Consider the following 14,612-nt stretch of genomic DNA (forward strand, 5'->3'; position numbering starts at 1 on the left):
AAGGTCAAGATTTACAGGGTGCCAGAAGCTGCTTTTTGGTCAATTAAGGGGCGCAAAGGAGAACCAACCACACAGTGCAGGGGTAATGGGGGCCTTCTGCACTGTGGATGGGATGTCAAAGAAGCTTGTTTTGAGAGTCTTACATTCTTTTAATCCTTGGGGCAACCTCAGGAAGTAGACAGTTCTCATCATCCCTATTGCACAGAGAGGAAAGTGAAGCTAACTGTTCCAAGGCCACACAAGCGTCCCTGCCCCTTCAACCTCTATTCTACCAACCTCTACTGAGTCAATTAGAGGAGAAGGGAGCCATTTGCCTCTACTCCAAGGACCCTCCTCTATACTAGGCCAGCTTTCCTTCTAGAAGATTCTTCATGCAAATAGGGGATGTAACAGGGAACCATAGACCCCTGCTCAAAACCCCACTACCCAAATCCCAAACTGCGTGATCCCAACCCCTCGATGGACAAGGACAGACACTTATTTGCAAACCACATCCCCAATCAGGTGCCATGACCATAGTAGTTGGCTGCCAGCTCTGGGCTCTGCTGCACTATCGCTGCAACCTGCCCAACAGCCTGGCTGGGGTCCTGGCTGAAGGTCCCAGCCTCTCTGGAACTCCGACCTCTCCTGCACAGGCTTCCAGAATCAATCCAGCTATGACAGTCAAGGTTCCATGTAACTTTTGAGCAACCTGCACTTTGGAGTTCATTACAGGCAAATTTTTTTTTTTTTTTTTTTTGAGGTAGAGTTTCGTTCTTGTTGCCCAGGCTGGAGTGCAATGGCGCCATCTTGGCTCACTGCAACCTCCCCCTCCCAGTTGCAAGCCATTCTCCTGCCTCAGCCTCTGGAGTAGCTGGGATTACAGGTATGCGCCACCACGCCCAGCTAATTTTGTATTTTTAGTAGAGATGGGGTTTCACCATGTTAGGCTGGTCTCCAACTCCTGACCTCAGGTGATCCTCCTGCCTTGGCCTCCCAAAGTCCTAGGATTACAGGCATGAGCCACCACGCCCTGCCCAGACAAATCTTTTTAAGCACAAAAGGGTCTATATGTATTTAATCTACAGGACAAAGTAAAAGTCTTATCCATGTTAACTTAGTAACCAAGACCTGCCCTTCACTATGGTAAGCAAATTATTTTCACAAAAACAGTTCTTCTAGCCCTGTAGCTAAATGTCCCTGTAACTAAATGTACAGCCAAGGTTCCAAACTTTTATCTTTGATCACTAGGATAAATTCTAATTTTAAGTCTCAAGATTATAAGCCAGCTCCCAAAGGTACAGGCTGGATAAACACAACCATCACTTTTTTATTCAATTAGTACTTTCTAAGTACCTACTTATTAAAACTTACCATGTACCAACGACTTCTCTAAATGCTTTATAGGTATTAAACTCATTTAATTCTAACAATCTTATGAGTTAGGTGACATTACTACCCCAATATACAGAAGCTAAGGCACAGAGGTAAACTGCATGACCCAATGATGCACAGAGAAGGAGGCAGCACTGTGCTTAGGCTCTGGAGGTACCATTCACAGCGAGCTTACAAACATACCCAACTTGCCCTGCACTTGGCCAGCAAACACTCGCAGCACCTACTCAAACCATCTGCCTGTTCACAACCAGTCTCTTTAGAAAGGAGATTTAATCAAGAAAAATGCCACCAATGGACAGAGCAGGCTTAATTATAGCAAACTAAGGGAAGGGAAAACCAATCATATAAAAGTAGTAAGCCCCCCTTTGAAAGGCGCACTTATAGAACAACTATGCTTTCTTGCCTACAAAGCAAAGTGGGTCTTCCAACACTAATGCACATCCTTCTCCCACTTTGCATAATCTTTTAAAAGACACCACCCTTCTGCCCAGGGCAGGGTCAGGTTCCTCTACTCAGGAGCCTCCACTCAGTCAGCTTCTCAGAGGGCCATTGCCATTGACCCCCAAAGCAGTAATTTACTAACTGGTTGAGGACAAAGGTCTATGGCACAGGCTGTGCTTTTGGTCAGGAGCTATTTCCCCCACAACATTGGCAGGCTTAAGGCTCCACCTCCTTCAAGTCTTTGCCCGTAAGTCACTTTTACAAAGACTATGACTCCCATATTTAAAATTGCAGCCACCATGCCACAGAAACTCCTGTCCCTCTTTTCTGCTCTGGTGTTCTCTTTGTGCTTCCCACCAGCTCACAATATGTTTCACCTATTTAAATGTCTGTCTCTACCCATCAGTATGCAAATTTCATGAGGGTAGGGATTTGGGCTGTTTTGTTCACTGTTAGACTCTCAGAGCTTTGAAGATTGCCTGGCTTAGGGGACACACACAGCTACTTGTTGAGTAAGTGAATAAATACCCACAAAGAACAGATACTTGTCTCTAACTCTCAGACCTTCCCCCAGTTGTCAAATTCAGGCTGCAACCTTAGAATTCCCCGTGAGGAAGAAATGGGGCTGTTACTTCCAGAGAAAGATGATTTGGCAACTAAATCCATCATGTAAGTACCCAGTTTCCCACAGAGTAGAGTAGGCAGAGAAGGAATCTGGAATGCTGAACTTTGTCAATGTCCGGGCTCCCAGGAAGGTATAAAAGGAGAATAATAATAGAAGAGGACGAAAGTCAGGGATAGCATTCTCAGCAGGGTGGGAAACATGGTAATGAAAGGAAGACTGTAAAGAAAAAGCAAAGCGCCGGTGGGGGCGCAGTGGCTCACGCCTGTAATCCTAGCACTTTAGGAGGTGGAGGTGGACAGATCACTTGAGGTCAGGAGTTCAAGACCAGCCTGACCAACATGGTGAAACCCCATCTCTACTAAAAATTCAAAAATTAGCCAGGCATGGTAGTGCATGCCCATAGTCCCAGCTACCTGGGAGGCTAAGGCAGGAGAATCATCTGAACCCAGGAGGCGGAGGTTACAGTGAGACATCGTGCCATTGCACTCCAGCCTGAGCAACAGAGCGAGACCCTGTCTGAAAAAAAAAAAAAAAAGAAAGAAAAGAAAAAGAAAAGCTTATGAAATTCCTTTTAGCAAGTAGTAAGTGCTGGTTAGAATGAAAAACATCATATACTGGGTGAAGACCTTAGTTTTAGTTGAGCCATTGCCATTCACCCTTGGGCAAATCACACCACTTTTCTGGCCTCAAATGATTTCCTAATCCGCAGGATGGAATGTGGGAAGTGGGCTGGATTTTTAAGAAATTCTAGGACCGGTGTGGTGGCTCATGCCTGTAATCCCAGCACTTTGGGAGGCCGAGGTGGGTGGATCACGTGGGGTCAGGAGTTACAGACCAGCCTGACCAACATAGTGAAAGCCCGTCTCTACTAAAAATACAAAAATTAGCCGGGCGGGGTGGCACATGCCTGTAACCTCAGCTACTTGGGAGGCTGAGGCAGGAGAATCGCTTGAACCTGGGAGGTGGAGGTTGCAGTGAGCCAAGATCGTGCCATTGCACTCCAGCCTGGGCAACAAGAGTGAAACTCTGTCTCAAACAAACAAACAAACCAGCTGGACATGGTGGCGGACACTTGTAATCCCAGCTACTTGGGAGGCTGAGGCAGGAGAATCGCCTGAACCCAGGAGGCAGAGGTTGCAGTGAGCCGAGATCACGCCATTGTACTCCAGTCTGGGCGACAAGAGCGAAACTCCAGCTCAAAAAAAAAATTAGCTAGACGTGATGGTGGGCACCTGTAATCCCAGCTACTCAGGAGGCTGATGTGAGAGAACTGCTTGAATGCAGGAGGCAGAGGTTGCAGTGAGCCAAGATTGGACACAGCAAGACTTCATCTCAAAAAAAAAAAAAAAATAGATCTCAAGGCAGCAGCTACTATGTAAAAAAAAAAAAGATAAAGAATCATTCATATCTTATTACTAATTACTATTAACTAATTACTGATTATTAATGCAACATATATAGAATACTTATTATGTGCCAGGAAGAATTCTAAATGATCATCTGTTAGGAAACAATTTAATTCTACTAACATCCCAATGACCTAGACATTACTTTTACTTAACATTTGAGGAAACTTTGGCACACAGAGGTTAATTAATTTGCTTAAAACCACACAAGTAGTAAGGCACGAAAGAGGGTTTCCAGGTGTTTAGGATATAGACAACAATAAGACATGTATTTGCCCTTATGGAGTTGATAAACATTTAATTTGCTCTCCAATTAACGAAAGTATATTCAGTGAGCACCTATTCTCAGTACCGGCCCAGATGCATTATTATTGTACTAAATTATCTGCACTATTATGATGCACTAAATTATCTCTTTAGAAATCAGTCTTTCTAAAAGGAAGATTTTTATATTAAAACAAAAAGCCACTGGAAAAGGAAGTAAGTTTGAATACAAGCAAACAAAAAAGGAAAGTAAAGCAGAAATACAGTTTAGCAAGCTGCATGTTGAAAAGCACTAAGCACTAAGTACTGTGATTTCTTTTCTTTTTTTTTTTTTAGATGGAGTTTCGCTCTTGTTGCCCAGGCTGGAGTGCAATGGCGCATCTCAGCTCACTGCAACCTCTGCCCCCCTGGTTCAAGTGATTCTCCTGCCTCAGCCTCCCAAGTAGCTGGGATTACAAGTGCTTGCCACCATACTCGGCTAATTTTTTGTATTTTTAGTAGAGATGGGGTTTCATCATGTTGGATAGGCTGGTCTTGAACTCCAGACCTCAGGTGATCCACCCACCTCAGCCTCCCAAAGTGCTGGGATTACAGGCGTGAGCCACTGGGCCCGGACTTTTCACCACCGATGACTTTGTAATTCACTCAAAAACCTATTACAAAGTTACGAGTTAGAGGACAATTACAATTTAGTAACTGCTGTGACTGGCAACAGTTACTTACATAACTGGTGATGTGAAAGGTCCCAAGAGCAAACTCAGTAAGGTCACACAATATATCTTTCCCTCCTTCATCTACTAGAGGGAATATATTTTTCCCTCTTCCTTCTACTCTCATTTTTCCTCACCAGTCACCTCCCAGACAAAAAGCAGCCAATGTTACTTCCTGGGAGTAAAGCTGGCAAGGATACCCACTAATTAAGCATTCAGATGTCCCGCAAGGGTAGAACAGGCAGAGGTCAAGTGGAATGCAGAATATTCTCAGGACTCAGGAGCCAAATTAAGTTTCAAGTAACTCTAGGACCAGGGCAGAGAGATGGCTGTTAGAGAGAAGCACGAGATTGAAGAGAAAGGAAAAATGTATTAGATTTCACTTAGCGTATGATAAGACTATGGTATAGTGGGAAAAGCTATGAGTTGGAAGGACCCTCTGTCATTATCAGCCTTGTAGTCTTGTCAAGCCTTATCATCTCACTAGTCTCCATCTACTCACCTCCAAATTAACGGGAATTAAGTAGATTGGATTTCTGAGTTCTGACTAGGGGGGCTCCAGGAAGCCGCAACTACCCACTCTCCCAGCAGCAAGTCACCAGCAGCTGCGCGTTTGGGAGCATAGTCGGCACAGGACTTTTCCCCGAAGCACAGGAGCCAGCGGCTACAGCCACTAGGCAGTCCACTTGCAAACGCAGGTTGTGCCCGGGTTCTCTTTCTTTGGCTGCACGTCTTCAGGTGTTATGGGCCTAACTCTTCCGCTACAAGTGTCCCTCCCGCAAAAAATGGGTCCGGGGGACCTGCACACCCTCAGAGCCCTCGTCCACAGCCCCACACTCAACAACGTCAGGTGCTTACGCGGAGATCTCCTTCCCGTTCAGGATTTCTGCTGGCGCCATGGCCTTTATTAGTCCGCTGCCCACGATGGACACCACCAATATCGAGGTTCCACTCCCTCTGCAGCCAAGCAGGACAACCCAACCCACGTGTTTAGGTACCGGCCAGGGGGATTACACTACTGCGCCTGCGCCCCTGTCCGCTTCTCACCCCCGCAGACGCGACGGCGCATGCGCAGTTCGGAAGGACCTGAGTCCCTTAACTAACGGAGAGCTAACAGGTCGGGGACTGCGGGACGGAAGAGGGAGGGGAAGATGAAGAAAATCGGTGATGAATGGCTGGCGGAAATGATTGGCGGAAAGAAAGAGCCAGTTCACAGTGCGCCTTTGTATTCGGCGGGAAACCCGGCCGAAGAGGGAGCTGGAAAGGACTCCGGAACCCGGCCCTAATTCCAGCCAATCAGGGAGTAGAGTTGCGGAGCGGGGCTGGAGCGGGGCAGTCTCGCGGGAGACAGTTTCGCGGGTTCGGGAGGCGCGTCTCCGGTTTCCGCCCAGTCTCTGGGGACGCGGTGGCGGCGTCTGAATCGCCCGGCTTCCAGGGAGTTTTGGGTGGGTCCCCGCACGGGAGCGTGGCGGGCGCTGGACTCGACAGCAGATTTGGAACTGGAGAGCTTGGCGCGCCCTCATACTTTGTCACACACCTACGCCACCAGACTGGGGTCGGGCCCCTCCGCGTTCTGCTCTGGAGGGCCTGGGTCTGGGCCCAGCATCGCGCTTTTAGAATCTCCTCAGCTGAATCTGACGCTCAGCCGTAGGTGAAGCTTAGCCCGCTGTTTCAGGCCCCGCCGAGCTGGAAGGAGTGTCAGAGCTGGAGCGCGCGTGGCCTCTTCGGTGTTGGAGTCACCCCGGGGTTGCCAGGGCTCAGGGAGGGTTGTAGTCTAGATTTTGTCACCCCCACGTCCCCGCCCTGCAGCAAGTCTGGGGTTGGAGAACTCACGCGGTCTTCATAAGCTAGATGCCAGTTGACCCTCGAGGAGGGATGCTCCCTCCCCTTAAGCGTCCACGCTGGAGAAGGAATAAGATGGACAATTGCCTGGGAAGCCTGACAGGGCGGCGGCAGCTGGGATGCTGGAGAGGACAGGCCTCTTGAGTTACTGAGTCCAAGGAATATGCTTGCTCTGCTCTAGGAACCGCGCTCAGGTTGCAGTCATCCCAGTATTGTCCTGAAGATGCGTGGTTCAGGTCACTTAGGACTTGACCAGATACCGGGTTTCTTTTACAAGCCGTTTCTGACGGTGGCCTGTTTCAACTACTGGCAGAGCTCATCTAAAACTTTTTTTTTTTTTTTTTTGAGGCGGAGTCTCACTCTATCGCCCAGGCTGGAGTGCAGTGGCACGATTTGGCTCACTGCAACCTCCGCTTCCCGGGTTCAAGCAGTTCTCTGCCTCAGCCTCCCGAGTAGCTGGGATTACAGGCGCCACCTAATTAGCCCGCCACCACGCCCGGCTAATTTTTGTATTTTTAGTAGAGACGGGGTTTCACCATCTTGGCCAGGCTGGTCTTGAACTCCTGACCTCGTGATCCACCCGCCTCAGCCTCCCAGAGTCCTGGGATTACAGGCGTGAGCCACTGCACCTGGCCTAAAACTGATTTTTTATTAATTTGGGGGCTTTTAGTATTTTTTTCTTATTTCTAAATTCTGAGGTTATTTATGGTAGCCCCATATGTGGGATTAGATAATCTCTTGTGATTTTCTATTTCTGGTAATTATTTCTAATATATTTTTTGTTCTTGTTTTTGAGACGGAGTCTCACTATGTCGCTCAGGCTGGAGTGCAGTGGCATGATCTCCGCTCTTTGTAGCCTCTGCCTCCCGGGTTCAAATGATCCTCCCACCTCAGCCCCCCGAGTAGCTTGGACCACAGGCGCATGCCACCACGCCGGCTAATTTTTCTATTTTTGGTAAAGTTGGGGTTTCACTATGTTGACCAGATTGGTCTCGATCTCAAGGGATTAGTCTCCCTCGGCCTCCCAAAATGCTGGGATGATGGGCCTGAGCCACTGTGCATGTCCTTAAAGTTACTATTCTTAAAGTTTGCACAAGTGATATGTTAAAGGCACAGACTTAGTAAATATAATGACATTATAATAATAACCCTAAAACACATTGTCTCATATTGTGTTGTACCTAAACAAGTGAAATTAAGAAGAAAATTGAAGGAAATGTTTCTGGTAAATTGCAGATAGTGAATCTTTTGTCTTATACTATCAAATAGATACTGACTATTCCAGCTTTCTTATTTGTTGAGGAAGATGGCAGAAACCCCATTTTACAGAGAGGGATAGACTTTGAAGGATAATACCCAAAGCTGCATAGCTGTAGCTGGTATAGGCCCCAAACCTGATGTTTCATCTCTAAATCTACTGCCTTTGCCATCTCAACAGCCTGGTTTTTGACAGTATCTATGTATGAGTTGCATAAATCATTCATTCAGGAGCAAATAATTATTGAGTGGCCACTATGCCAACAGCACTGCTATAAATGCTAGAGATACCCTAGTGAACCAGCAAAGTTTCTGCTCTCAGCTCATATTCTGGTGGAGGAGACAACGATCAAGTTAAAGAAATACATAGGCTAATTTTAGAGATTATGACATGCTATATTTTAAAAATAGGCAAGCTAAGAGGATAAGCAGTGATGCTGGGAGGTAGGAGAGTTTTGTCTCAGAAATGTGGTAAGAGAGATTTCTTTGGGCATCTGACTTGAGCAGAAACCTTAATGAAGAGAGGAACTTGGAATGTAAAAGAAAGCAGGGATTTGCTTTGAGCAACTGGAAAGATGGAGTTGCCATTCGCTGAGTTGAAATAAAGTAAAATGTAGAAGGACTAGGTTTTGGGGTTAAGATTATGAATTCGGCTTTAGACATTTTTAGATTTCTCTTAGACATCCAAATGGAGAGAAGATATTTAAATCCATGAGAATGAATGAGATCCAACCAAAGGTATTGTAGGTAGAGAGAGGACCAAAGACTGACACCTAGAACCTTTCAGTGTTCATAATGCAAGGAGACAGGAGGAACCAAGAGGGAAGATTGAAAACGAGAGTCCAGCTGGGAGCTGTGGCTGCACCTTTACTAATCCCAGCACTTTGGGAGACCAAATACAGGAAGATCACTTGAATCCAGTAGTTTGTAGAACAGCCTTGGCAACATAGCAAGACCCTGTCTCTACAAAAATAAAAATTAAAAAATTCGCCTGTAATCCGAGCACTTTGGAGGCCGAGGTGGGCGGATCAGCTGAGGTCAGGAGTTTGAGACCAACTTGGCCAACACAGTGAAACCCCGTCTCTACTAAAAATACAAAAATTAGCTGGGCATGATGGCTGGCACCTGTAATCCCAGCTACTCGGGAGGCCGAGGCAGGAGAATCCCTTGAACCCATGAGGCAGAGGTCGCAGTGAGCCGAGATCATGCCACTGCACTCCAGCCTGGGAGACAGAGCGAGACTCCATCTCAAAATAAATAAATATTTAAAAAGTTAGCTGGGCTTGGTGGCATATGCCTATAGTCCCAGTTACTCAGAAGGCTGAGGTGGGAGGATCCTGTGAGCCTAGGAGTTGGAAGCTTCAGTAAGCTATAATCATCACACTGCACTCCAACCTAGGAACAGAGCAAGACCCTGTCTCTTAAAAGGAAAGGAGAGTCCAGTGTGTTCTAAGGAAAACCCCAAGAGCATCCCACCTTAGAAGACAAGTGAGGAGGCCTGGCACAGTGTCTCATACCTGTAATCCCAGCACTTTGGGAGGCCAAGGTGGGTGGATCACTTGAGGTCAGGAGCTCGAGACCAGCCTGACAAACATGGCGAAACCTCCGTCTCTATAAAAATACAAAAATTAGTCAGGTGTGGTAGCACACACCTGTAATCTCAGCTACTAGGGAGGTTGAGGCAGGAGAATTGCTTGAACTCAGGGGGCAGAGGTTGCAGCGAGCCAAGATCATGCCACTGCACTCCAGCCCGAGCAACAGAGTGAGACTCTGTCTCAAAAACAAATAATAAAAAAAAAAAAAACAGAAGACAAGTGAAGAATGTGTTTCATGGAAAAAGGAGTAATTAATTCTGTTAAGTGTTGCAAATTGGTCAAATAAAGAATGAAAATCAACCTTTCACAGTGAATAAAAGGAAAAAATATTTTTATTTAAATGCTTATAAAGGCAGTTGCTAGAAAAAATGTTTACTTTTTGCAGAGGCCCCCTTTTTACAGCCTTTTTGAGGGGTAATTTGATATGATAATATCTACGGGAAAAAAAATGTTTTTTTTGGAGTCACTCTGTCACCAGGCTGGAGTGCAGTGGCACGATCTCGGCTCACTGAAACCGCCTCCCAGATTCAAGCAATTCTGCCTCAGCCTCCCGAGTAGCTGGGACTACAGGTGGGCGCCACCACACCCAGCTAATTTTTGTATTTTTAGTAGAGATGGGGTTTCACCATGTTGGCCAGGATGGTCTCAATCTTGACCTCATGATCTGCCTTCCTTGGCCTCCCAAAGTGCTGGGATTGGTACAGGTGTAAACCACCATGCCTGGCCCGAAAATTTTCAATTTGTATTTTCTTTGACATTGTAATTCCACTTCCAGGATTTTTTTTTTTTTTGACAGGATTTTACTCTGTCACCCAGGCTGGAGTGCAGTAACACAATCAGCTCACTGCAACCTTGAACTCCTGGGCTCAAGTGATCCTTCTGAGTAGTTGGGACTATAGGTACATGCCACCACCCCTGACTAATTAAAAAATTTTCCTGTAGAGGTAGAGTCTTGCTATGTTGCCCAGACTGGTCTCCAACTCCTGGCCTCAAACCATCCTCCCACCATGACCTTCCAAAATGCTGGGATTACAGGTGTGAGCCACCTCGCCCAGTTTACGAATTTATCTTAAAGTAATATTTACATATAAAGAAAGATGTATAGGCTGGGTGCAGTGGTTCACACCTGTAATCCCAGCACTTTGGAAGGCTGAGGCTGGTGGATCAACTGAGGTCAGGAGTTCAAGACCAACCTGGCTAACATAGCGAAACCCCATCTGTACTAAAAATACAAAAATTAGCTGGGCGTGGTGGCCAGCCCCTGTAATCCCAGCTACTCGGGAGGCTGAGGCAGGAGGATAGCTTAAACCCGGGAGATGAAGGTTGCAGTGAGCCGAGATTGCACCATTGCACTCCAACCTGAGCAACAAAAGCAAAACTCCATCTCAAAAAAAACAAAAGCAAAAACAAAACAAAACAAAAAAACCATGTATAAAACTGTTAATCACAGCACTAATTTCAATAGCAAAAAACAAAATTTCTGTCAGGATGGATGCAGTTGTTAAAGGAACAGCAGATACATATGTATAGACATGTAAGATAGCTTTCATAATTTTTTTTTTTTGAGATGGAATTTCATTCTTGTCACCCAGGCTGGAATGCAATGGTGAGATCTAGGCTCCGCCTCCCAGGTTCAAGTGATTCTCCCTCGTCAACCTCCTGCGTAGCTGGGAATACAGATGCCTGCCACCACGCCCAGCTAATTTTTGTATGTTTAGTAGAGATAGGGTTTCGCCATATTGGCCAGGCTGGTCTCAAACTCCTGACCTCAGGTGATCCACCTGCCTCCAAAAGTGTTGGGATTACAGGCATCACCCACCACGCGTGACTAGCTTTTATACATTTTTAAATGATAAAGACAGGTTAATGAAATGTATAATATTCTTTATGTTGCTATATCCAAAAAAAGGCCTTCTTTGATTACACTATCAAAAGTTACCTCTTCATTTACATCCCCATTACTATCTCATTAACCTGTTTTATTCATAGCACTTACTACTATCTAAAATGATTTTATTCCTTTATATATTTGTTTGCTACCTGTCTTTTACACCAGAATTTAACTTTTAAGCTTTTTTGTTTGTTTGTTTTGAAATGGAGTCTTGCTCTGTCGCCCAGACTGGAGTGCAGTGGTATGATCTCAGCTCACTGCAACCTCCGCTTCCTGAGTTCAAGCGATCCTCCTGCCTCAGCCTCCCAAGTAGCTGGGATTACAGGCATGTGCCACCATGCCCAGCTAATTTTTGCATTTTTAGTACAGCAGGGTTTCACCATGTTGGTCAGGCTGGTCTCGAACCCCTGACCTCAGGAGATCCGTCAGCCGCGGCCTCCCAAAGTGTTGGGATTACAGGCGTGAGCCACGGCGCCCAGCCAGAATTTAAGCTTTATGAGAGATTTCCTGTCTTGTTCATACTTATATACCTGCAGCTTCGAAACACACACATATATATATGTTTTATATATAATAGATATATTTTAAATTATACATAGAGAGATGGAGTTTCACTCTTGTTGCCCAGACTGGAGTGCAATGGTGTGATCTCAGCTCACCACAACCTCCGCCCCCCGGGTTCAAGCAATTCTCCTGCCTCAGCCTCCAGAGTAGTTGGGATTACAGGCATGTGCCACCATGCCTGGCTAATTTTGTATTTTTAGTAGAGACAGAGTTTCTCCATGTTGGTCAGGCTGGTCTCGAACTCCCGACCTCAGGTAATCTGCCTGCCTCAGCCTCCCAAAGTGCTGGGATTACAAGCATGAGCCACCATGCCCCGCCAGAATTTAAGCTTTATAAGAGATTTCCTGTCTGTTTATACTTAAATACCTGCAGCTTGGAAACATATATGTTTATATGTATATATTACATATATGTATATATTATATATTATATATCCACATATATAATATACTATAGTATATTATACACAATATATACTATATATACATAATATTATGTATAATATATAATATATCGTATATACTATATATATGCTATATATTATATATAACATGCACATAGAATATATACTATATATTATATATGATATATTATACGCATATATTGTATATGTATATGTATATAGTATATATTATATATGTATATTATATGTATATTATATATTATATATGTATATTATATATTATATGTATGTTATATATTATATAAATATTTTTTATATATTATAAACTCCCGACCTCAGGTGATCCGCCTGCCTCAGCCTCCCAAATGCTGGGATTACAGGCGTGAGCCACCGCGCCAGGCCAGAAACATATTTTTTAAAATCTTATTTTAGAGGAGAAACAGAGTATTTCTTTTTTTTTTTTATTAGATGGATTCTCACTCTATTGCCCAGGCTGGAGTACAGTGGCACAATCTTGGCTTACCGCAACCTCAGCCTCCTGGGTTCAAGCAATTCTCCTGCCTCAGCCTCCCGAGTAGTTGGAACTACAGGCGTGTGCCACCATGCCCTGTTAATTTCTGTATTTTTAGTACAGATGGGGTTTCACTATGTTGCCCAGGCTGGTCTCGAACTCCTGACCTTGTGATCTGCCCACCTCAGCCTCCCAAAGTGCTAGGATTACAGGTGCGAGCCACCGCGCCCGGCCTATTTCTTATTCTCTTTGTTTAGTTATTATCTATTACTCTCATTCCTATGAGCGTAACTTGTTTCTCCCCACTTCATTTTTATTATACGTAATTGTAGATAGTGGGCACTGTCTTCAATTATAGTGAATTTAGCAGTAAATTCACATTAGACCAACTTGTATAGCTTTAAAAAATATATTTATGTCTAGGTTCCACCCTTGACCAACTAAGTCAGAACTTGGGTGGGTTCAAGGTTCATTATTCTTTGAAGATAAGATGATGTTTGAATAATATTCCTGGTGATTCTGGTATCAAGAATACAAATTTGGGACATACTTTTTCTGCTGTAAAAATATTTTCCTAAGGCCAGGCGCGGTGGCTCACGCCTGTAATCCTAGCATTTTGGGAGGCAGAGGCAGCGGATCACTTGAGGCCAGGGGTTCGAGACTAGTCTGGCCAACATGGTGAAATCCCGTCTCTACTAAAAATACAAAAAATTAGCCAGGCATGGTGGCACGTGCCTGTAGTCCCAGCTACTCAAGAGGCTGAGGCAGGAGTATCCTTTGAACCTGGGAGGCAGAGGTTGCAGTGAGCCGATATTGCAGCACTGCACTCCAGCCTGGGTGACAGATCGAAACTCTGTCTCAGAAGAAAAAAAAAAAAAAAAATTTCCTAGAATTAGAATCCCGGGTTTTTGTTTTGTTTTGTTTGTTTGTTTGTTTGTTTGTTTGTTTTTGAGACAGAGTTTCACTCCTGTCACCCAGGCTGGAGTGCAATGCCGTGATCTCAGCTCATTGCAATCTCTGCCTCCTGAGTTCAAGCAATCCTCCTGCCTCAGCCTCCCGAATAGCTGGGATTACAGGCACCTGCCACCATGCCCAGCTAATTTTTGTATTTTTGGTAGAGACTGGGTTTCACCATGTTGGCCAAGCTGGTCTCAAACTCCTGACGTCAGGTGATCCACCCGGCTCATTCTCCCAAAGTGCTGGAATTACAGGCATGAGACACTGCACTCAGCCTTTATTTATTTATTTATTTATTTATTTATTTATTTATTTTTGAGATGAAGTCTTGCTCTGTTGCCCAAGCTGGAGTGCAATGGCATGATCTCGACTCACCGCAACCTCCACCTCCCAGGTTCAAGCAATTCTTCTGCCTCAGCCCCCTGAGTAGCTGGGATTACAGGTGTGCACCACCATGCCCGGCTAATTTTTGTATTTTTAGTAGAGACAGGGTTTCACCATGTTGGTCAGGTTAGTCTCGAGCTCCTGACTTCGTGATCCACCTGCCTCGACCTTCCAAAATGTTGGGATTACAGGTGTGAGCCACCGCACCTGGCCAGAATCCCGGTTTTTTAACACATCTAATGCTTTAGGAATAGTAAATGGAAACATCATTTCCCCTTCTTTCGAAGTACTTCTACCTTGATGAGATGTATGTATTGGAGTACAAAATGTGACCTAGCCAAGAATTTCACAAAAGAAAAGCCCAAAATATGATTTTCATGTTTAC

At 45.0% G+C, this 14,612-nt stretch overlaps 1 protein-coding gene and 1 long non-coding RNA gene across 7 annotated transcripts in view; one reads left to right on the forward strand and one right to left on the reverse strand.

The window, feature by feature from the left end:
- The window catches only part of MTHFD1 (methylenetetrahydrofolate dehydrogenase, cyclohydrolase and formyltetrahydrofolate synthetase 1), a 72,220-nt gene extending 66,275 nt beyond the window's left edge, over window positions 1-5,945 (reverse strand). For all 5 annotated transcript variants that reach the window (XR_010122102.1, XM_055289111.2, XM_063644512.1 and 2 more), the window contains exon 1: window positions 5,682-5,945. Coding sequence is in view for 4 of the 5 variants with exons in the window: in XM_055289111.2 (XP_055145086.1) it covers window positions 5,682-5,722 (41 nt within the window). In the remaining variant the exon portion in view is untranslated. The remainder of the gene's footprint in view (window positions 1-5,681) is intronic.
- The window catches only part of LOC134737323 (uncharacterized), a 45,331-nt gene continuing 36,627 nt past the window's right edge, over window positions 5,909-14,612 (forward strand). The window contains exon 1 of one of the 2 annotated variants that reach the window (XR_010122105.1): window positions 5,909-5,940. This is a non-coding gene — a long non-coding RNA (uncharacterized lncRNA). Of the gene's footprint in view, window positions 5,941-6,048; window positions 6,269-14,612 lie in introns of those variants that run through there. The other variant, XR_010122106.1, reaches the window with a different exon arrangement.

This window comes from Symphalangus syndactylus, chromosome 8 (assembly GCF_028878055.3).
Source record: "Symphalangus syndactylus isolate Jambi chromosome 8, NHGRI_mSymSyn1-v2.1_pri, whole genome shotgun sequence".
NCBI lineage: Eukaryota > Metazoa > Chordata > Mammalia > Primates > Hylobatidae > Symphalangus > Symphalangus syndactylus.